Genomic DNA, 22,603 nt, shown 5'->3' with positions numbered 1-22,603 from the left:
TCATGGAATTCCTCCTGTCCAATCCAATGTCTTGGTTGGAACAAACTGTATTAATATAAATGCATAAAATCGAGGTCATTCAGCAAAGTCTTACAGCACCCGTAAAACAATTAAACTGTAATCTGAAACGTTTATCATTTATTGAAAGCTCTGATGGCATTCAATTGACTTTTTAAAATTCCGTTCATGTATCGCGTGCTTTTATTTTGAAAGGACGGGATGCTATGTCCTTCTCCTTGCTAACATGACGCTAACATCGCAGCAAAGGCTCAGGTTTATTGATAACAGCGGCTGACTGGTGGCTAAAATTAGAGTGTAGACATGTTACACTATAAAACAGGGAATTTTACTATAATAAAAAGCAAAGACGAGGAGAAAATTGATTTCAACCTCTGGATTATTTCGCTTCCGTCGCAGACTTGCAGAGGAGGAAATGAGACGTTAACGACAAGTGCCGCACGCGAACCCCCTCGTTTCCGTTGATGCTCAAAGGTATTTATTTTATATGCCTTAGAATCAGCTTGTTTTCATAGGACGGTGCTGTTTATTTTATCCTGTTTCTGCAGAGACGCTGGCTGTCCAGTCGACACTTTTCACACAAGAGAGTATCACGGTTGTTGGCTAATATTGCTAGCTAACTACAGAATTACCATCAACAATTCAACAAATAGGCTAATGTAATCATTAATTATTTTCTGTTATGCGTTATGTTATGTTACGTTAATTTGTTTCTGCAACCTCCTCGCGGAATGACAGCCAGTCTTTCTGCTGTGGACACACTATCAGGCATTTTCTACTGTTAAATTTCACAATTAAAAGCATTTTGTTACTCATTAAATGCAAGAACCCGCACGCTAACTGCTGTTACCACTGTCAAAATATTGCAGCCTCTTCTTGTAGAAACCTGAAGTCACATCACGACCCTGATGTTCATTTTTGCACGTTTGTGTTGCCTTCCTAGGTCCTGCCTCCGAGGAGAAGCACACCAATCAGTGATGGTTATGGCTTATGATGGACGTCCCAGCAGCCAATCAGAGCCAGACACCCAGTCAACCATGGGCGGGCCAGAACGGCTGGTCCCCAGCTTCACCTCAAGGAGCCCCCTGCAACCCTTTGCCCAGCTTTCAGCATCTTAACCTGGGCTCGCCTTCTGACCAGAGACCTTTTTACGACCACCTGCAGGAATCCAGGCAGGACTGTCAGAGCGACCTCAGCACCTTTCCTACCAGAAGCAACACTCACCACAGCCCACAATATGCTTATACTGCTGACCAGAGCCTGCAGCACATCACTTCTGATTCTCATGCTTCTTCAGTGGTTACAGCTGCAAGCCATGGAAGAATTTTACCTCCGTGTTCTCTCCCTCTTCAAAACGAAGGGACTCAGCCTAGGAAGCCTTTTCAGATGCCATTTTATTCCCCTTACAGCCCTTACCAAGCAACACCACCCCATTTTCAACCTCCATACACACACCAGGGTTCTCCGAATGGGCCTCAGTCACCACATCAAAAACCTGTGCCCCTCAGCCCTCCATCGTTTGGACAATGTGTGGACCAGAATCCACAGTTTTCTCCTCAGACTGCATTTAAGAGGGAGACTGTGGAGACCTCTGATCAATACACCCATAACCATGCCTCGCCCAACTCTCCTATCCAACAGCAGTCTCAGTGGACACTTCAACAACACTCTAGAGGTTTGTTTGTGATATGTTCACGATATGCCAGCTTACACGTATGTTGCAGAGCCATGGAAGCTGATGTTTTAAATTAAATGAATCAAAATTATTTAAGGAAGGTCTAGCACAGAGGTCAGTGCAATTCAGAAAGTAGCTTCAGCTGCAGACCAGTAGCACTATTGGGGAAAAAAAAGTTTAAATTGATAGGCCATCCAATAGTACACCATAGGTTAGCCCCATCATCCAGGGTGTATATCAGACATCATACTCTTTCAAGTGTTGCAGCCTGTATAAGAACAGCCCAGAATATAACTTCCTTGCCTAAATCTGTCCTCCATCTTTTTTCTCAAATGTAACTTCTCTGTTTTCTTCTCAGGAACCACAAAAGACTTTGTACCTTATCCGGCTGTACAGGACGGGAGCATCACGCCACAGGTGAGAAACATACAGAAATTTGTGATTGTGATTGAAATATCCGCAGACAATGCTCTCAATTTATCGATTTATTGTGACAGAACAGAAAAAAAATTCAGTTTTTTAAGAAGACGGTCAAATAGCAAATTGTCACATTGAAGAAGTTAGAATCAGAGAGTAATTGTTGTCGATCAGGTTTTTGTCCTAGCTTTAATAGAGGGTAACCCTTGAATTTCAAAGCTTTTAAAGCTGCTATTGTCCATGTACATTGTAATTGCTCTTACAATGTTATTCAATTACAGAATGTATTTTTAGCCCCTTTCAAACATTCACTACACTCCTGAAAATGTACCGACATTGTCCGGACGGCCTGCATTTGTGCGCAGCAAACTGCCAAATCTGTCACCCCGACTTCATGCAGACTTTTTCCTGCGAGCAAACTCAGATGATGACGTTTATATCATGCGACTGGTGCAAAACCAGAATAGCAATACAAAACAGGATGACTAAAAACATCTGATTTTGAGGAAGAAAGATCATTTACAAGACGACAATAGCAAAGATTTGTTTGCCAGTTGCAGAGACCACAGTGTACTTTTTACGTCATGTCCTGCTTCATGACACCGCCCTACCCCCTGTCCAACAGGAATAGTCTCTCGCTGTGAGGGACATGTGTAAAAGGGCAACTCTGGAAAATTTCAGGGGCAGACTGTGTTGAAATATTCGGGAAATTGTCCGGAGTGCATGTGTGAAAAGAGCGTTCGTGTCTGGCAATGCTTTTATTGTGAAATGTCCCACAACTGGCACTGTAACCTTTAGCCTCAGGGCTAAAAGTTTACCTCTCTTCTTTACAAGATCTGTTTTTTTTGTTTTGTAAAAAAGCACAAGAAAAACTAAAAAACAAAGCAATAAAAGATAATGTAAGGGAGCTGTCAGTTTTTGTCTCTCATAGTCAAAGTATGTCTTTCTGTACTCAATAATGATACAAAAATATTGAATTTACATTTCAGATAAACACAATATCACCAGAATTAATTTCTGCCATGATCTGAGAATGAGTGTTTACTTTTCTCTCTGCAGTCTCCTAACTCTGAGTCTCGTTATGGCCTGGACCCCGAGCTCCTGCCCAGTGCTGTAAGTTTCTATCCCTCTCTTCTTCTTCTTCTTCTTCTATGTTTTCCTGCCTGGCTTCCTGTGCTCTGCTGGCAGTAAAATACTATTTCCTGCCCATCTTGGTGGCATCATGATGCATCACATCAATTGAAGTGCGTTGTGTTAAGCTGGTGTGTATTAGCCTTTACAGAACACGTTAAACAGAACTTGCAAAATGTAAAGGATCCAGTATTTGTTTAAGCAACTTCTAACTATCTACTGACTACTACGTTCATCTACAAAAACAGCAAAACTACAGATATACTGTTATTGAAGGACCCTTTGGTAACACATTTTGTGCACATTTGTAATTATATACTTGTTATATTTAGGCTATGAGTGTTGATTATGATTATGAAAAATATAGATTAATCCTTTTTTAATTTTAATGTTTAAAATGTTACAATAATCATGCGGATGACAAGTGTACACCTCTGTTTCTCTCTCTGTTACAGGTGAAGGTGATTGCAGAGGACAGGGCGGAGTGGGAGGGCAAGGTCTTCATCTCTGAGCCTTTTTCCCGTCTTCCTCCTCTGGCAACTACTTCCTGTATCATAGAGGACAGGGGTAAATACACTCATACACAACACTGTCTGCATCTATTTTATATAGTTCTACTTCATATACATATATTTTATCCAGCAGTACGGTAAGGGACCCATTTGCAAACTGTAAAGCTCTTCCATGAAATGTGTTGTACTTATTGTATTGTATTTTATATAGTATTGTTTTATAATTATGTTTTTTTATTTAATTTTATCAACAGTAGGATTTCTGCTTTCTACTTTTATATTATTTCTACGTTCTATGTTTTTTTCCCCAAAATATCAAAACAAATTCTCCGTTTCAATTTCAGATTCTTGATAGCAACAACAACTTTTTTCATTCGGCCTCAGCGCCATAACGAAGCTCCGCCGTCATGCAGCCTTTGTCATTTTACATTGGACCAAGCAACGCTGGCATTAAGCTGCCCCAGTGTGAGTTTTTATATAACGTTCCGGCGTTGCAGAAACAAAACGTGCGCGAGGTGTAAACAAACAGAGCGTGCTTCAAATGCACTCACACGCCACTGTTCCGCCCTGCCGGCTCTGCAGTTTACACAGATGCCGTTTCGCCTCTGTTACTACCGCTAATGCTGGCCCAGAGGAAGAACAACTTTGTCCCACCATTACGCCTCCGTTTGCTTTACATAGAAGACAGAATGTATCAGATGCGTAATAATCCCGCCTTGAACAGGCAGTGTGAAAGGGGCTACAAAGTGAAAAGTCCCAGTGATGTTGTTCTCTATATCACCACTCATGGAATGCCTTTTGTCCAATCAGATTACTTGGTCTGAACTAACTGTTTAATGAGTTTTAATGTACTTTAAGTGAATCTTCATGTTCACATTCCCTTCATTTTAGGCAGTGCGAGCCCTTTCGCCATCCGCTCTACCTCTTACTGTGTGCCCTGTGAAGGTCAAACTGCCCTCCTCAGCCGCCTGCCTCTAGGAGCTCTGGTCGCCCCTCTGGCCAACCAAAATCCTGGAGAGGTCAGTTTTTAGCTTTTTTTTAAAATAAACTTTGAACATATTTAGGAAAAAAGGTTGTAACTATAAAAAGAGAAACGTGTTACATGGAAGTTAAGCCATTTTGTGTCTCTTAAAGCTCCTGCCAGTGATCACAGAGTCAGAGTGTGTTATGGGTTGTGGTTGGTGCGGAGCCTCCATGTGCACGGCGATGGGCTGGCAGGACTGTGGTCAGAGGTTTTACTGCCCCTTCTGTGGTAAACTCAGTGAAGGTGAGATTTTATCACCGAGCATCCGACCTCATAGATAATTCATGTAGTTCACAATCAGTGTTTGTTTGTTGTAAAAGATGGCTGATATTACAAACTGTTGCCACAATAATAGGCTGTCCATACCAAATGTAATCACTATGATAATAACACTGCTGCAGTGCAATGCTGCACAAAACATGAAAACAAAGCAATTAAAAAGATGCTAGAAATGGGACCATAAGAAACAGGTCTTTCATCACCAGTCTCCAGAGCCCACATTAATATAATCATATTGCTTATTTTAGATAGTGAGACGCTGAAACCTGTAACTTCTTGCTAATTTTCCTCACAAAATTACTTAAAAGCTTATTATCAAAATGAATGCTGAAGATTTTGTATTTTCATCGACTACCCCATACTTAAATACCATTTATCAATGCCAGAGTGTTTGTGATTGCAGTAGATTTGCAGTCACAAATGTCCAAGCACCTGCAGCTGGCACCATTGCAGCAGCACACACTAGATACATAAATATGGCCAACATAGCAGTAGGGACATAATGTAGATGGGATCGTAAAGAAGGAGTTTTCAATTAAGATGCTGAATTAATTTCCTCCTACTCTGACGCCTTGATGGGACACTTTTTCTCTCCTCTCTTGTGTCTCAGTGCCGTGGCAACACTTCCAGCCAACCAAAGGGGTGGAGGGGCTTCGGGTGGATAGAGAAAAGAGGCCTGAGCTCAATATGGGGTCTTATGAAATTCTCAACTCTCAGAAGGTTTGGTTCATCTTCTACAATTGATTGATGTTGCTTGTTAGTTACCTGCTCTTGAATATGGGCTTTGTCAAGTATACAGTATGTACATTGTGGATACTGAAAATGCAAGACAGCAACAATATAGTAATGTTAATCATCCCATTAGGGCTCCATTTCATTAGTTTTAATATGGACCATCCCATTTGTGAGGATTTCTGTAACCTAATCAATCAAGTAATTAATTTATAGTACTTTTATCAAGCAATAGTACCAAACATTCTCAGATTCTAGCTTCTCAGATGCAATTTGGGGCTGCATGGTGGTGCAGTGGTTAATGCTGTTGCCTCACAGCAAGAAGGTTCCTAGTTGGCTCGCCGGTTCGGACTCAATGGGCCTTTCTGTGTGGAGTCTGCATGTTCTCCCCGTGCATGCGTGGGTTCCCTCCGGGTACTCCGGCTTCCTCCCACAGTCCAAAGACATGCTTGTTAGGTTCATTGGTGACTCTGAAAAAATTGCCCGTGAGTGTGAACGTGTAAGGTTGTCTGTCTCGGCGATCAGTCCAGGGTGTAACCCCAACTCTCGCCCAGTGATAGCTGGATGGATGGATGATGCAATTTCATTTTTTGAGGGATTTGGTCGCAATAAAAAAGGCAACAAAAAAATGCCACCCAATTTTTTACTGGTCTTTTTTGCTCTTTTCTGACCAGAATTTAAAAATAATTGATTGCAATCTGCTGCTGTTTTTTTTATTTAAAACAGACAAGGTCAGATGTTGAAGAAAATCACTGGACCAGAGAGAAATCTCAGCTTCCAGAATGATTGTCAGTAATAAAACATGACCTTAACTCTTAACATCAGAAGTGCCACTAACAGACCTTTTATAAGCACATAAATTTGTATTGAAAGATATCATGTGTAAATATTTGTTCTTTATCTCAGGGTGAACCTGCTGCACTGCTTCTTGCCATCGATGTGTCTGCCTCAGCGCTGAGAGGAGGACATTTAGAGTTTGCAACACAACAAATACTCACTCTGCTCAGCTTTCTGAATAGGTAAAACACACACACGCAATCTTTCACTATGTGCTTCATGTACCCCTATTTTGGTTTGGAAATACTGGTGACAGTGGGCATAATGCTCCATGATCTACCTCTGTAGGGACGATGGTGATGCCTTGGCGGACATCCGTGTTGGTTTAATGACTTATGACAGCAGACTCCACCTGTACGACCTCAGCCCCGCCCTGTCCCGCCCACACATGCTGGTCATCACAGAGACAGAAGACCTGCAGCTTCCTGTGAGGGAGGGGCTTCTGGTGTCCCTGAAAGACTGTATAGACGGCATCGACAGGTAGGGCTGCACGATATTGGGAAAAACAAATTGCAATATTTTTTTTGTTCTGTGATATTTATGTGATATTTACTGCGATTTCAGGAAATGATACCAGACAAACGCAGTGTTTTCATTTTCATATAAAAAATTAACAATAAAACTTTGTATTATTTGGCAAAGCTTTCATATGCCAGTCGATCTACGTTCCAACCCTCACCTATGGTCACGAGCTTTGGGTAGTAACCGAAAGAATGAGATTGCGGGTACAAGCAGCTCAAATGAGTTTCCTTCAGAGGGTGTCTGGGCTCAGCCTTAGAGATAGGATCAGGAGCTCGGAAATCTGGGGGGAGCTCGGAGTAGAGCCGCTTCTCGTTCGCATCGAAAGGAGCCAGTTGAGGTGGTTCGGGCATCTGATTAGGATGCCTCCTGGGGGCCTCCCTTTGGAGGTTTTCTGGGCACGTACAACTGGGAGGAGACCCCGGGGCAGACTCAGAGCTCTCTGGAGGGATTATATATCCCATCTAGCCTGGGAACGCCTCGGAATCCCTGGAAAACGTTGCTGAGGAGAGGGACACCTGTGCCTGCAACCACTGCGACCAGGCCCTGGATAAGCGGAAGATAATGGGTGGATGGGCTTTTTATCATTTGGGCCTTTTAGGTCTATTTTCTTCTAACGAAACAAAACCAATAAGCCACCTCATGTAAGGCTGCTGCTGCAGTCACAGATAATGTCGGCAAGATTACCAAGGCTCTGTGCCCGGTGCTGGTTAACACTACAACAGCTGGTTAACATAAACAGACAGTTCATGGAGCAGATGTGCCGCGGAGTGTTTTTACTTTTAGCGGCTACACGTGCAGCACACACCCGGCATGAGGTCGTATGGGCCGACAGGAAGCAGGAGACGTGAGTTTTCATGCTTGTTTACAGTTTACAGACAGGTGACACACAGACTCTGCAGCTCAGCGGTCAGTTCTCTGTGCGCTCTGGTGAAGAGCTGCACTAATGTGATAACTGAGAAACTGGCGAGTTTTCATTTTGTCACCGAGCAACAAAAAAGTAGCAGCTTGACGTATTTCCCTTAATTTGCTTCACTATCGCACAATCAGTAAATATCACACGGTCAGTAAATATCACACGGTCAGTAAATATCACACGGTCAGTAAATATCGCACAATCAGTAAATATCGCACAATCAGTAAATATCACACGATCAGTAAATATCGCACAATCAGTAAATATCACACGGTCAGTAAATATCGCACAATCAGTAAATATCACACAATCAGTAAATATCACACGGTCAGTAAATATCGCACAAACAGTAAATATCGCACAATCAGTAAATATCACACGATCAGTAAATATCGCACAATCAGTAAATATCACACGGTCAGTAAATATCGCACAATCAGTAAATATCACACGATCAGTAAATATCACACGGTCAGTAAATATCGCACAATCAGTAAATATCACACGGTCAGTAAATATCACACGGTCAGTAAATATCGCACAATGAGTAAATATCGCACAATCAGTAAATATCACACGGTCAGTAAATATCACACGATCAGTAAATATCACACGTCAGTAAATATCGCACAATGAGTAAATATCACACGGTCAGTAAATATCACACAATCAGTAAATATCACACGGTCAGTAAATATCACACGATCAGTAAATATCACACGGTCAGTAAATATCACACGATCAGTAAATATCACACGGTCAGTAAATATCACACAATCAGTAAATATCACACGGTCAGTAAATATCACACGGTCAGTAAATATCGCACAATGAGTAAATATCGCACAATCAGTAAATATCACACGGTCAGTAAATATCACACGATCAGTAAATATCACACGTCAGTAAATATCGCACAATGAGTAAATATCACACGGTCAGTAAATATCACACAATCAGTAAATATCACACGGTCAGTAAATATCACACGATCAGTAAATATCACACGGTCAGTAAATATCGCACAATCAGTAAATATCACACGATCAGTAAATATCACACGATCAGTAAATATCGCACAATCAGTAAATATCACACGGTCAGTAAATATCACACGGTCAGTAAATATCGCACAATCAGTAAATATCACACGATCAGTAAATATCACACGGTCAGTAAATATCGCACAATGAGTAAATATCACACGGTCAGTAAATATCACACGGTCAGTAAATATCACACGGTCAGTAAATATCGCACGATCAGTAAATATCACACGGTCAGTAAATATCGCACGATCAGTAAATATCACACGATCAGTAAATATCACACGTCAGTAAATATCGCACAATCAGTAAATATCACACGGTCAGTAAATATCGCACGATCAGTAAATATCACACGATCAGTAAATATCACACGTCAGTAAATATCGCACAATGAGTAAATATCACACGGTCAGTAAATATCACACGATCAGTAAATATCGCACAATCAGTAAATATCGCACAATCAGTAAACATCACACGGTCAGTAAATATCACACGATCAGTAAATATCACACGTCAGTAAATATCGCACAATGAGTAAATATCACACGGTCAGTAAATATCACACGATCAGTAAATATCACACGTCAGTAAATATCGCACAATGAGTAAATATCACACGGTCAGTAAATATCGCACAATCAGTAAATATCACACGGTCAGTAAATATCACACGATCAGTAAATATCACACGGTCAGTAAATATCGCACAATCAGTAAATATCACACGATCAGTAAATATCACACGATCAGTAAATATCGCACAATCAGTAAATATCACACGGTCAGTAAATATCACACGGTCAGTAAATATCGCACAATCAGTAAATATCACACGATCAGTAAATATCACACGGTCAGTAAATATCGCACAATGAGTAAATATCACACGGTCAGTAAATATCACACGGTCAGTAAATATCACACGGTCAGTAAATATCGCACGATCAGTAAATATCACACGGTCAGTAAATATCGCACGATCAGTAAATATCACACGATCAGTAAATATCACACGTCAGTAAATATCGCACAATCAGTAAATATCACACGGTCAGTAAATATCGCACGATCAGTAAATATCACACGATCAGTAAATATCACACGTCAGTAAATATCGCACAATGAGTAAATATCACACGGTCAGTAAATATCACACGATCAGTAAATATCGCACAATCAGTAAATATCGCACAATCAGTAAACATCACACGGTCAGTAAATATCACACGATCAGTAAATATCACACGTCAGTAAATATCGCACAATGAGTAAATATCACACGGTCAGTAAATATCACACGATCAGTAAATATCACACGTCAGTAAATATCGCACAATGAGTAAATATCACACGGTCAGTAAATATCGCACAATGAGTAAATATCACACGGTCAGTAAATATCACACGATCAGTAAATATCGCACAATCAGTAAATATCGCACGGTCAGTAAATATCACACGATCAGTAAATATCACACGATCAGTAAATATCACACGTCAGTAAATATCGCACAATGAGTAAATATCACACGGTCAGTAAATATCACACGATCAGTAAATATCACACGTCAGTAAATATCACACGGTCAGTAAATATCACACGATCAGTAAATATCACACGGTCAGTAAATATCACACGGTCAGTAAATATCACACGATCAGTAAATATCACACGGTCAGTAAATATCACACAATCAGTTAATATCACACGATCAGTAAATATCACACGGTCAGTAAATATCACACGATCAGTAAATATCACACGGTCAGTAAATATCACACGATCAGTAAATATCACACGTCAGTAAATATCACACGATCAGTAAATATCACACGGTCTGCGATGTGACTTTTGCACATCGCAATTGTGATTGAACAGTATACCTTTCGACAGGTATCAAAATCCTGTTGACTGACCGTTTTGTCAGGTGTGTTTTATTAAGTCTGTGTGCTTAAATAGTTTGTCATTGTTTTAGAACAATGATGCACAATGAGCTCAGATATTTTAATTTGGAAATAATCTATTTAAATTGGGTGCAGAAGTTTAGTCTATAAGAGCCACTGTCAATGTAAACAGCCGCTTTTAAGAGAAATGTTTCTGCTTTGAGAGCGTCCTCTGCAGTGGAAATCAATGGCTAATTAGTGATCACATTTTTATGAAGCTAGTGATGAATTAAGATGCTGAATTAATTTCCTCCTACTCTGACGCCTTGATGGAACAATTGCATTTTTCTTAAAGTAACGGCATCACTTTTCTATAATACATTTTTGGGGGTAAACTATAATTATGAATCTATTGTCTGTGTGTGCAGTGTTTTGCAGCTGATTCCTGAGTTTGGTCCAGAGTGTGATGACTCTGGTGGAGTCCCTATGGAGCTGCCTGTCAAAGCCGGGCTCGCCGTACTGCAGGTCAGTTATCACTGCTCACACTCTGTTCAAAGTTTATTGGATGTCTTCTGGGTTTAATATGGCTGAAGAGGAAGAGGTGATAATCATAGTCACCATTATTTTGCAAGGTGACAATGATAAGTTAGAGATTTTACTGAGAGAGAGATGCTATTAGAGTTTCAGTGCAAATTTACAAAGAATTGAACAAATAAAACTGCTAATGAAGGTACAGTGCAAATGCAACCGTGATGAGCAGAGTTAGTGCAAACAGTAAGGTGCAAATGTGCATATTAATAAGCAAATATCTTATTGTTGTAGTGTCCGAGAGAAAGAGCTGTAATGGAAAACCAGCATCAAGAACTGTGTCTGTAATCCATGTGTGCAAAGGGTGCTTTAGCCCAGGAGTAATTCACAGTTTATGACAGTAACTGCATCACCACTCCACATTTCACTATTGTCAGTAAAATTGGACAATGAAATATAACTTTCTTAAATACATTTCTGATTTGATTTTGTATCACCATTATTATAAGAGTAAGACTAGCAATTTATGCGCCTGTGCTGGTTCCCATGACCTTAATTTCAGAGCGCTTTCACCGGTGCTAACTGTTGCTAGGTTACGAAGGTTGTGTGGCTGCACTTCCGCCTCCCCCGGTAGTGATCCTTAATACAATTCTGAAGATTTCAATTTCATGCTCTCGAGTGCCACCCACTGGCAATAATCATTAATAATGGGAGCACACTTCCCAATTTAACCAGACGTCTGCGGCTGGCTCCCTTTGTCATGGTTCTAACTCTTGATTTTGCCTTCATCTGAGCGTCAAATCTGTTTCTTTTTCTTTGGATTTTCACGTGTTTTTGAAGTTGTATCTGTAGTCATCCATCTTTTCTTTGTTTGTTCAGCCATAGTAGATTACTGTTTACTCGCAACACTTGCAGAGAGCGGAAAAGCCGCCGCTTAGCTCCGCCTACCCTCTCTGACAGACCAACCACTGCTGGCTGATGGAAAGCGCGTCACTAACTGGGCGCCGCTTGTGATTTTTTTCCACGAATGTCGCCCAGTCACCCAGTCCATAAAAATACGATATACTGCAAATGCAAAGGCTTTCATCAGTGGGCCACAGGCTCAATCACCATTGTGTTACCTCATTTGGTGATAGATAGAGACTTAAGAGACATTTATTTAAATACAAAAGTTTGAGATTGTCACTTTAAGTCTGTTTAAATTGCTCTGTATGCTTAATATTTTCTTTAATTCACGGTAAATATACAAAGAAAACACAAAAACTAAGAAAGGGAATCGTGTCCTGGCTTCAGCTGCAGCTCTAGACAAGGAAATTGTACCCTCGATAAAACGAGAGGATTAGCTTCATCATTGTTGTTGACAAAGTTGATATGTGAAGTCCCGCCCCTTTCAATTTTGATTGGTCGGTGAGGGAGAAGTGACAGTGACAAGTGCGGCGTTGTTCCAAAAGTTTAACCATTTTTAACTGAGAGCGCTGTGACACAGCGACAAAAACAGCTGAGGCCGAGGGTGTTTCTGTGCTGAGCGCTGAAAACGCTGAACTGCATTGGTTTTGCATCGAAAATAGGTGCTGCCAGGCCCTATAGTAACTCTTGTACAGTACCAGCAACATGCAAATAATATTCATTTTATTTTATCAAACTAATGCATGTGACCAAAAAAATAAACCCACTTGAAAGAGATGAGCAGTTGTGTCAGATAGCAACTACTACAAAATAAAAAGAGAAGTAAATTTAATGTATGAAATGTATTTGGTGTATTATAAAGCATTCTTTCTAATTCAGTGTTCTTAATATACTAATTTCATGATGTCATATGTGCTTATTTATGTTGCTGAATGTGTATAATTATTTAACACCAAGGCACTGCAAGGAAAACACTGTATAACGATGATATGACTTTGTAGGCACTGAATTGTCCTGGAAAGCTGCTGATCTTCCATACTGCCCCTCTGATAGAGACGGAACACACAAACTCGTCCTCAGGGTTCTTTGGCTCCAATAAACCAAAGGTGCTTAACACACATACATCATGTACACCCACACAGCTATCCGTGTCCAGAAAATTAATTTGGCTGATCTGGGTTGCATTTCTTACATAGTTGTAATCATTAGGGTTTTTTGTGTCACCATGCTGAGGTGCACAAACAATTAAACATTCATTGCTGTTTTTCCCAGTCCATCTTTCAGCCATCAGAGCCAGCCGTCTCATTGGCCAAGCAGTGTGTCAGTCAGGGCTGCGGCGTTCACCTATTCCTCCTCTCGCAGCAAGATGTGGGCGGGGCTTGGCCAGGGCACATTCCATATCTAACAGGTGGAGCTCTCTACACCTACAGCCACCTGCAGGTATGTCAGCAGCTCCTGCCCTTGTAGCTCTGGAAACGGCACAAAAATGTACTACATGAAGAACAAATATAATTTTGTTGGCAATTGGTTTGTGATCTTTTGTCAAAGAGGGGGCATCATGCTGTTTTACATTTTAAGACATATATATAATGTTACAATGTTGGGTGTCCAGACTAAACGTGGGTGAAGTTTCAGATCTGTAGGTAAAAGTATGTTGGAGTAATCCCCAGGCTTCTCAGCTCAGTCTGCAGGCTGCACTTTGTGACGTCACAAAGTGCAGCCTCAGCAGCTTCAGAGAGCTGGCCAATCAGGAGAAAGTGGGCTTGTAGGGGCAGGGTTTCTTAAAGGGACAGAGCTGACTGAGTTGTTTCAGGCAGAGGCTGTATGACGGCCTGCACAGAGCACCAGGTTGAGAAAAATGATGAATTTTTTTAACCGTAAATTACGCTAAGCTACTCCACAGGTATCACAGAGTGAAATTCGCATAATACCCCTCTTTAAAGGAATATTCAAGAAGAAATAATAGATTTTCTTTTCATGACGTTGGTTAGAAGCTTGCTTCTCTTTCACATCTGTCTGCTAAATGCATAGCCACAGCCAGCAGCCTGTGGTCATATTTCCATAAAAGCTGTACACCAGCAGAGTACAAAGATTGTCTTTGTGTAATTTTTGACCTGGCAGGTAGAAAATCATTTACACACCACAAAAATCACAGAGACACACCTTCCTTGTCTGCACACAACATCACTTTATACGTTAATAATTAACTTTAGTCTAGCTGAAATGAGCTACTACATCAACTGCGTGGCGCACAGCCCCCCAGCATAACAGACAGGTACAGTTATGTCGATTTTTTTGTTTGTTTAAATAAATAAATATGTTTATAAACATACGTCTCGGAGTGCTGAATGTCCGTTCTACTGTCACCTAATTATTTTATTTGTTTATTTTGCAAGGTGTAGGAAGCATATATTGATCTTTTAAAAGGCATGTTTATGTTTAAATAAATATATGTTAGCAAGCTAGTTTGTCTCATTGGACATATTACATAAAAATAGATATTCGAATAATTCGAACCCATGTGTTGTTTTTTTGAGTGAATAATCAAACTTTTTTTGATCCTCAGAAAAAATGTAGTTTACAAAATGTTTAAATACACAAGTAAGAATACAAAACTGTCAGCTGGTTAACTTTCACAAATGCAAAGATTTGCTTATAAATGACTGAAACTAATTGTTTATCAAATTGTTGGCGATGAAGTTACACTTTCACCAAAATACTGCTAAATACACAACTTCTATCAGCACTTTTAAGCAGCTGATAGATAAACATGTCCTCAGCTGTATTTCGGTGAAATGATGAGAGATTAGTTAGAGGTCATACTGTTGACTGGCTAGTATTTCAAAAATCTCCACTGCAGGGAGAATTGGACAGAGAGCGCTTCAGCTCTGACCTAAAGAGCATCGTAGAGACGGACACCGGCTACAAGGCTGAGCTCAGGATTTCCGTCAACAAAGGTGAGAGATTTTTTGTCACTGTGATTATGCAGAAATCCTCCTTTAATAGCACCTTTCATTCAACATTGTGCCTATCTCAATAGATCTGCGTGTGTCCGGCTGTTATGGCCTTTTTATCCCCGGGCCGAGCCCCAGCCAGGTCACCATGGCAACTCTTGATGGGCTCACAACGCTGGCTGTGGAGCTCGCACACACCAGAGCTGTGGACGAGACGAGAGGCGTGGCCTTGCAGGTGGGTTCATGGTCATTATCATCGATTTAGATCATCAATAGGTTGGCTTTACAGACGTTTTCATTTCATCAATATCACCAGTTAAGATCTGATTGAATTAACCTAACCCTAAAATATTATAAATGAGGCTTTTTATGTTGTCCTAAATGAAAGCACCTATCCACAGAGTCATACTTCCTACAAATATGCACCCCCTCCAGAATACAACCAATACTATTGCACTCAGTCTTTGAATCAGTTCACTCATCAAACACTCATCTTCTCCAGACTCGACGACTGTAACTCCTTTATTTCCCACATAAACCAAAAAGCCGTCTCCTGTGCGTGTACAGAATGCAGCAGCTCGGCTTCTGACTGTTTTTAACAGATGATATCGCCCAAACTTCGGCTTCTCTCGCTTCCTATCTGATTTGTTTTGAGGATCCTAAACCACATAGCAGAAATATTGACACAGCCTGCAGCATTACATCGTCAGGTTTATTTTTAATTAGTTATTTGATGCTGTAAAAAGGATGATTGACAGCTCTGTTGAGAAATCCGGCTTCTGCAGCCAATCAGTTCCGGATTAGCAGAGTAGAGGACGAACAGCGAGAAGAAACGTAACGAAAACAATCACTACAGTCATAGAAGTTTCCATACCTGTGAACGTCTGCTTCAGATCAACACAGAGAAGCTGTTCTGCTGTTAAACACGCCGACGTGCGGGATCCTTGCTGGGTTTTTTTCTTCCGGTAATTTAAGTGTGTGTTTTGGTTAGTGGAAGTGGCTACGGTGACTCCACTCGTTGAGCTCTACTGCGCAGCTCTGGCTCCAAATGATGTCACCATCGCAAGATGGGAGGGTCCGTCACCGGGGTTATTTTCGCTTCAGCTTTGTACACTGAGAGCAGAAGGAGACGTGTCGTCCATCTTTATATACAGTCATTGGTTTGGGTTTCTGTTCTTAGGTTGTCTTAATAATATCCTATTTTTGCCTTGTTTGCCAAAGCACTTTATAAACTCTTATTATAGGTGCTATGCAAATAAAGTTATTATTATAAAGTAAAAAAGCAGACTGCAATATGGTAATAAAATGGAAACATGATGACACAATCAGTTTGACCTGTTCTTCTTCAACCACAGTCTCCTCTCTCCTCCTGTTTGTCAGGTTGCTTTGTCCTACAGCACGCGGACAGGAGACAGGAGGACCAGGGTTCACACTCTGACCCTGCGGTGCTCTCGTCACCTACAGGACGCTTTCCGGCAGTACCAGGCCCAGACACTTCTCACCTTCTACTGCAAAAAAAGTAAGGTTCTTCTACTGTAGATAAGCAATGTGTGTGCTGTGTAAAATGCAGAAAGACATGCTATAAAAGGCCTTCTGACTTCACTTGTCTGTAGTGATTCTCAAAAGGGAATTGTAGTAAAAATGAAGTAAGTTTTTGATTTTAAAGTGTCACACAGGACAACATTCATTTGTGTTTTGGTGTTCTTGTCCAGTTTATTGTGCAGTGTTGGAGCGCCCTCTACAGGAGCTGAGGGAGGAACTACAGACAGAGATAACAGAAGCTTTGGCGTCGTACCGCAAACACTGCTGCTCTGCGTCGGTGTCTGCAGGGCAGGTGAGGTTTCGAGTTTAAAATTCTCCTTTAAGTATCAAGTTTTGCTCCTGAAAATGTCTCTGATGTAACTTTAGAAAAAAACATACTTAATGCACTGTACTCTGTGTGTGTCCTGTAGCTGGTCCTCCCTCAGTACCTGCGAGCTCTTCCTGTTTACATCAACAGTCTGAGGAAGAGCGAGGTGCTGCTGCCGGGTCTGAGGAGCTCTGTCCACCAGCGGCTTCAGCAGCGCTGCCAGGTGCTCAGCATGGACACCTGCAGCACCTCCACACACTTCTACCCTCTGCTGCTGCCTCTGGTCAGTACCATCAACACCTGGGAGTTTTATCTAGTCAGAGTCAACCTTGTTTATCAGGTGCTGTGCTGCCGGTGCCTACATGTCATAGGGAGCTGCACCTTCTGCCTTGCTTTGCTTCATTTTTCGGCAGTATTCTCTGACTCAACTAAATAGGGTTGAATGTCAAAGTCCATATGATATCCCGTGCTTCAAATTCTTGGATGCCAATTTTGCTCTAAGTATTGCTTTTTCATAGCTAGTTTGCGGAAATCCAAGTCTAAAGCTTTTCTGTGACACCAACTACATCACTGTACCAATAACTGACAGCACAGGTTCAACAACAACCTGAGACTTTGCTGCTTCGCCCTTTAAATCTTCACCCTAGAGCAGGGTTTCCGTTATTCGGTAATTGCCGTTTTTTTCCGGTAAAATCTGGTGAAGTCCAATATATTAAAATCCGCCTGTCCGGTGAAAAGAAAGTATTTTCCAACAAAAAAATATCACTTATTCATTATCACTCCGTCCCCTCAGCGCTTCAGGAATATGCTAAACCAGCCATTCCAACCATTATTGGTCATTTTGGGAAAGGAATTACCTGTGAGGGCGTGTCTTCTCATTGATGTCACAAGCAAACGAGATGCCAGCGCTGAGGGGACGGCACTCAGCCGCTGTGGAGGCTTGAATTTCTCCAAGATTTCAGTGAAATATATCCCGATTAATAGCCTATATATTAAGTAATATTAGTATGTATAACGATCTGCACTCCCTCAGGGAGAGAGAGAGAGAGCATGCATATGGACAGCGGGGACGCGGCGCAGAAAGTGGTAATTTGAACCTGAGACATGATGTTCTGCTGTATAAATTTCAGTTTAGTGATGTGTATGAACTAAACTGTAGAGTGGAGTCCTTGTTTACAGTGACAGACAGAGTGATGGCTGTCTCTTCTGCAGGTTAGAAGCGCAACATAACGCGTATCATATATACATTTTTTGACAAAATCATTGTAGGGACAATTCAGTAATTTCCCTTCCCAGTTCTGTGCCCTTGTTACAGCCTGCCTATCAATTGTTTTTGAGCTAAATAAATGCAGATAATAATTGACCGTAACATTGAAAGCTTCCAGGACACGTGGACCGGCACCGGAAACCCTGCCCTAGAGACACTAAGACCACAGGAACAACACTTTTCCTAACTTGTATAGACAGATATTAGGTTAAAAACTCAGCACACAATCCCTTTAAGTTTAAATCCTGTTGCATCTCTTGCTGAAGCATGTGGCTGGCTGAAAAAGCACAATCTACATTTATTTGAGGAAAGTAGATCAGGAAGAGTCTTACTGGTTTTCTAGTTTATAAGGCAAAAAATAGACTTTCCTCCCATTTAAAGACGATTTGTGAAAAGCTTTGATTGCCTCTGTAGCTTTGGCAAGAATGTTTTGTATCACTAATCTTTGTCTCATGCAGCCGCTGTCAGCTGAAGGCTCCAGCTCTACAGACCCGGAGGAGGCTCTGCGCTGCTGTGCTGCCAGCCTGGAGCCCAGAGGGCTGTATTTGGTTCACGCTCCGCTCACGCTGCTGCTCTGGGTGGGCACCCAAGTCTCAGCAAGCACCCTGGTGGAGCTCTTCAACACCAGCTGCTTTTCCTCCCTGCCCTCTGGAGAGGTTTGAGATTACACACAGCATCACAGTACAGCTGCATCCACAGCGAAGGATTCAGCCCTGTTACAGAGATTATAAACTACAACAGAAGAGTCCACCTAAAGTCAAAACGTTTTATCTTATTTGATTATGACAGGAAACATTTTCACAAACATTTATTCTAAGGACAATATTTGAATATATTGTCATATGAACCTTGTCTTAAAAACCACAAGACTAAAAAGCTCAAAGATCAAAGTTTGATATGAAATAAAACTTGTGGTGCCTCTCACCCCTGAGCTCACAGCAGCACTGACAGGTAAACCCTTTACAGTCCGCTTCTGATGTTCTGTGTGTTTGTGTTCCTTCAGACCAAGCTGCCTGTTCTTGAGAACCCTCTGTCCATCAGTGTTCGATCCCTCATCAGCAATCTGAACTCCCAGGCACCCCGTGCCCGCAAGGTGAGCTTCTTAGCCTCCTTCTGAAAGAGCAGCTCCAGTCATGTTTTAAGAGACAATATGCATATCCCTATGTGCTACGTTTCTCCTCTCGTAAAATTACAGCTGAAAACAAAACACGTCTCTGCCATTGTTTAGTGGCAACTTGTTGAAACTTAGCGAGATTGAAATGTAGTAATTAGTACTAGTAACATTAACATTAGTAGTCAGTAGGAAGTTACAAAACTTACGATGGCGGTTGCAGCTGGCTCGTGCATCGCCGAAGTGGTTGCCATAGGTTGCACATAATGATATGCATAGCGTCACCCCGATGATTAACAGGATTGGCTCCTTAGGTTTGTGACATCACAAACCCTGCCGATCTGAAAACGTGTTGTTCAGCCTGTCCTTGGTACACTGAAGTTTAAAAGCAGACAGGCCCAGCCATGGAGATGACTGCTGATGTTGTCCCTGATATGTCTTGTAGCACATGAAGAACACCACATGGAGATGTTGACAAGGTTAAACACTTAATGTTCACTGGAGGGGGGTCTTTAATTCTTAGCAACATCTTTGTGAGTTGGCCAACTTCTGTGAGTTTAAATTACACAGTTGCTGTCTCAATTTGTGAGAGGAGCTTCAGGTTTGCAGTAGAAGTCTGCGCTACTTGTGTTACATATTGTTCAGGCATTCACCTAATGCACACCTGTTACGTTACTAACCCACCGTTTGTTCTAAGCCCGTTTTCAGTACTTAATGAGACAACAAATGTACATTTCTAAACAGAAGGAGTCTGCTCCACACAGCAGCAGCAGTCAGATTTCCAGATCATGGGACAAAAGCCCCTTTCACACATGCACTTCACCCCTGAACGTTTCCTGACATTGTCCAGGTGGGCTGCATGTGTGAGCGCAAACGGACACATTTTTTGACCCCCATCTTCACCCTGACTTTCTCCTGCCAGCCGCCTAGTAAAATGTTAGAAAGAAGTCGGTGTTAGCAGAAGGAACACTCCACAGCTGCATTTAAAATCTTTTAAAACTGAATAATAAGGTCAATATTTAACAGAAGACGTCGGGTCTCAATCAATGCATTCAAGAGTTTCCAGCACATCTTTATGATATGATCAGAGAAAGGGAGGAGGAGAGCTTTGCATCGAGAGAAGCAAGACTCTACTTCAGATCACAAAGAGAGTTTTCTACTGTCCTCTACTTCCATATCAGGATAAATCAGTTACAGCGTGTTGACTTGTGATGCCACTGATAAAACTGTGTGTTTCCTGTCTCAGCTGTGGGTGGTGAAGCAGGGCGACACCTGCGAAGAGGCTCTGCAGCGCCACCTGGTGGAGGACAAGAGTCCCAACGGAGGAGCGTCCTATGCAGACTTCCTCTACCATCTCCACGTGAACTCTGTCCGGCTTCTGCAGTGACTTCACACACACACACACACACACACACACACACACACACACACACACACACACACACACACACACACACACACACAATTTGTCTGACCTCTCTGGGGGTATTACCTGGGGGTATTACCTTCTACAAAAGATGACACTGCAGCATATTTGCCTAAAAAAACAAAGACAGATGAGAGCAGGTAACACTTGACATTAAGTGCATGAAGGACATTTTAAGATACATTATTTTATGGATTTAATGACTGCTGTGATATGTGTGGGATGAATGTGATCTATGCTGTTCTGAAAATGTGTGAATGAAGTGTATTTATTGCCGTGTGTGTGTGTGTGTGTGTGTGTGTGTGTGTGTGTGTGTGTGTGTGTGTCATGCCCACAGTACTAGTGTCTGTGTGTGCATCATCTCCTATATATAAATAAATAAATAAAGGCTTTAATCGAACCTCAATTTACGTTTTTTGCTGTATTTAAGACGTCATCCTGCGAAAGCAGATAAATGTGCAACTCTAAGAGCTAAAAAGGCAACTGTCTTATTAATTCAAGGAACTAATCCTGCTAATTAGCAGCAATTATGTTTCTTCAAGGGTGGGTAGCACTCGGCATGTGGCTGAAGCAAGAGCAGAGCGAGGGGGGCGTGGCTATGGTGGTGCTGGTATTGTTTTTGTTTATTTCTGTGTTTGTGTGTCATATTTACCAAACCCAACTAGATTGAAAGTCTGCTGCCATGATGGCAACAATCGTGTCTGTGGGCAGCTTCGTGAGGTTAAATTCAGGCACAGTGGTCGTCTGAGCTAAATGCTAACACATCATTTAGCGTGTTAGCAGGCTAACCTTTGGTAATTTGCACTTAACAGACACTACTCACCTTTTTGGCCCCAGTCTTGATCCTAGTCCACTGATACTGGGTACTGTATCCAACTGGGTAATTATATTTCCCTACGTTTTCATTTTGCATCTATTATAACAAAAAACCTGCGGTAGCTTTTCTTAACGAACAGGCCTGATTTTTTCACAAGCTACTGATATATATAAGATGCTGATATAAAACTGAAGATTACAAGTCAATTAAAAAGAAAATGTTTAATAGGTGAGTAAGTAAGAACAGAAAATAAAAGGCTGACTTTTGAGTGTCAGCCTAAAGTAAAAAGAGAAACACCCTACAGTCGTCTTATTTTACTTTAAATTTGACCATAATTTAAAAATACATAAAATAATAAAATAAAAAGACTTGAAACTAGTGATTGAGACCTTGAACTCATCAGGAAAAAGTTTACTGATGAAATAAATCAAGTAAGATTTCAGGTCATTTTCTCTTCTGGTTCCATTCAATCAGTTTTCAATCAGTGGAGTCTCCCCCTGCTGGCCAATGGAAAGAATGCAGGTTTAAGGCTTTTCTGCATTGGCTTCACTTTTCAGACCCACAAGTCAGGACCACTTCTCATATACAGTCCATGATTCAATAATCATTCTCTTTCCCTTGCAAAAAGTTATTTATTTCAGCTTTAATTTTTTTATTTAGTCGCCCTGTGATCCCAAATCGCTGGATTTATCAGTTTAACATCCGTATAACATCACACCTTCATGGCCACTTTGAAGAAGGAGACAAAT

General features: G+C 41.3%; 1 protein-coding gene across 1 annotated transcript; it reads left to right on the top strand.

Moving 5' to 3' along the window:
- Positions 1–374: 374 nt before the first annotated feature.
- On the top strand, positions 375–21,335 carry LOC138610459 (protein transport protein Sec24C). The gene is made up of 21 exons (XM_069683221.1): positions 375–492; positions 962–1,693; positions 2,052–2,110; positions 3,170–3,223; positions 3,697–3,808; positions 4,645–4,772; positions 4,888–5,020; positions 5,667–5,776; positions 6,695–6,807; positions 6,914–7,105; positions 11,425–11,521; positions 13,432–13,536; positions 13,703–13,870; positions 15,291–15,387; positions 15,471–15,619; positions 16,765–16,903; positions 17,097–17,218; positions 17,337–17,516; positions 18,959–19,156; positions 19,504–19,593; positions 20,858–21,335. Exons 2-21 carry the CDS (start codon positions 1,009–1,011, stop codon positions 20,996–20,998), a joined length of 3,072 nt encoding a protein of 1,023 aa, XP_069539322.1. The 5' UTR covers positions 375–492; positions 962–1,008; the 3' UTR covers positions 20,999–21,335.
- Positions 21,336–22,603: the final 1,268 nt, after the last annotated feature.

This window comes from Semicossyphus pulcher, unplaced genomic scaffold, assembly GCF_022749685.1.
Source record: "Semicossyphus pulcher isolate SPU_LCO1_2020_fin unplaced genomic scaffold, fSemPul1.0.p SCAF_6, whole genome shotgun sequence".
NCBI lineage: Eukaryota > Metazoa > Chordata > Actinopteri > Labriformes > Labridae > Semicossyphus > Semicossyphus pulcher.
Note: the sequence above shows the minus strand (reverse complement) of the source record. Positions and strands in the feature narration are given on the sequence as shown.

Bases quoted from the DNA above. Each gene is read 5' to 3' on its own strand.
- LOC138610459 (XM_069683221.1), top strand. From the start codon at position 1,009: ATGATGGACGTCCCAGCAGCCAATCAGAGCCAGACACCCAGTCAACCA. The intron at 4,773-4,887 runs GTCAGTTTTTAG...TGTCTCTTAAAG, and splicing joins CCAACCAAAATCCTGGAGAG to CTCCTGCCAGTGATCACAGA. The intron at 13,537-13,702 runs GTGCTTAACACA...TGTTTTTCCCAG, and splicing joins TTGGCTCCAATAAACCAAAG to TCCATCTTTCAGCCATCAGA.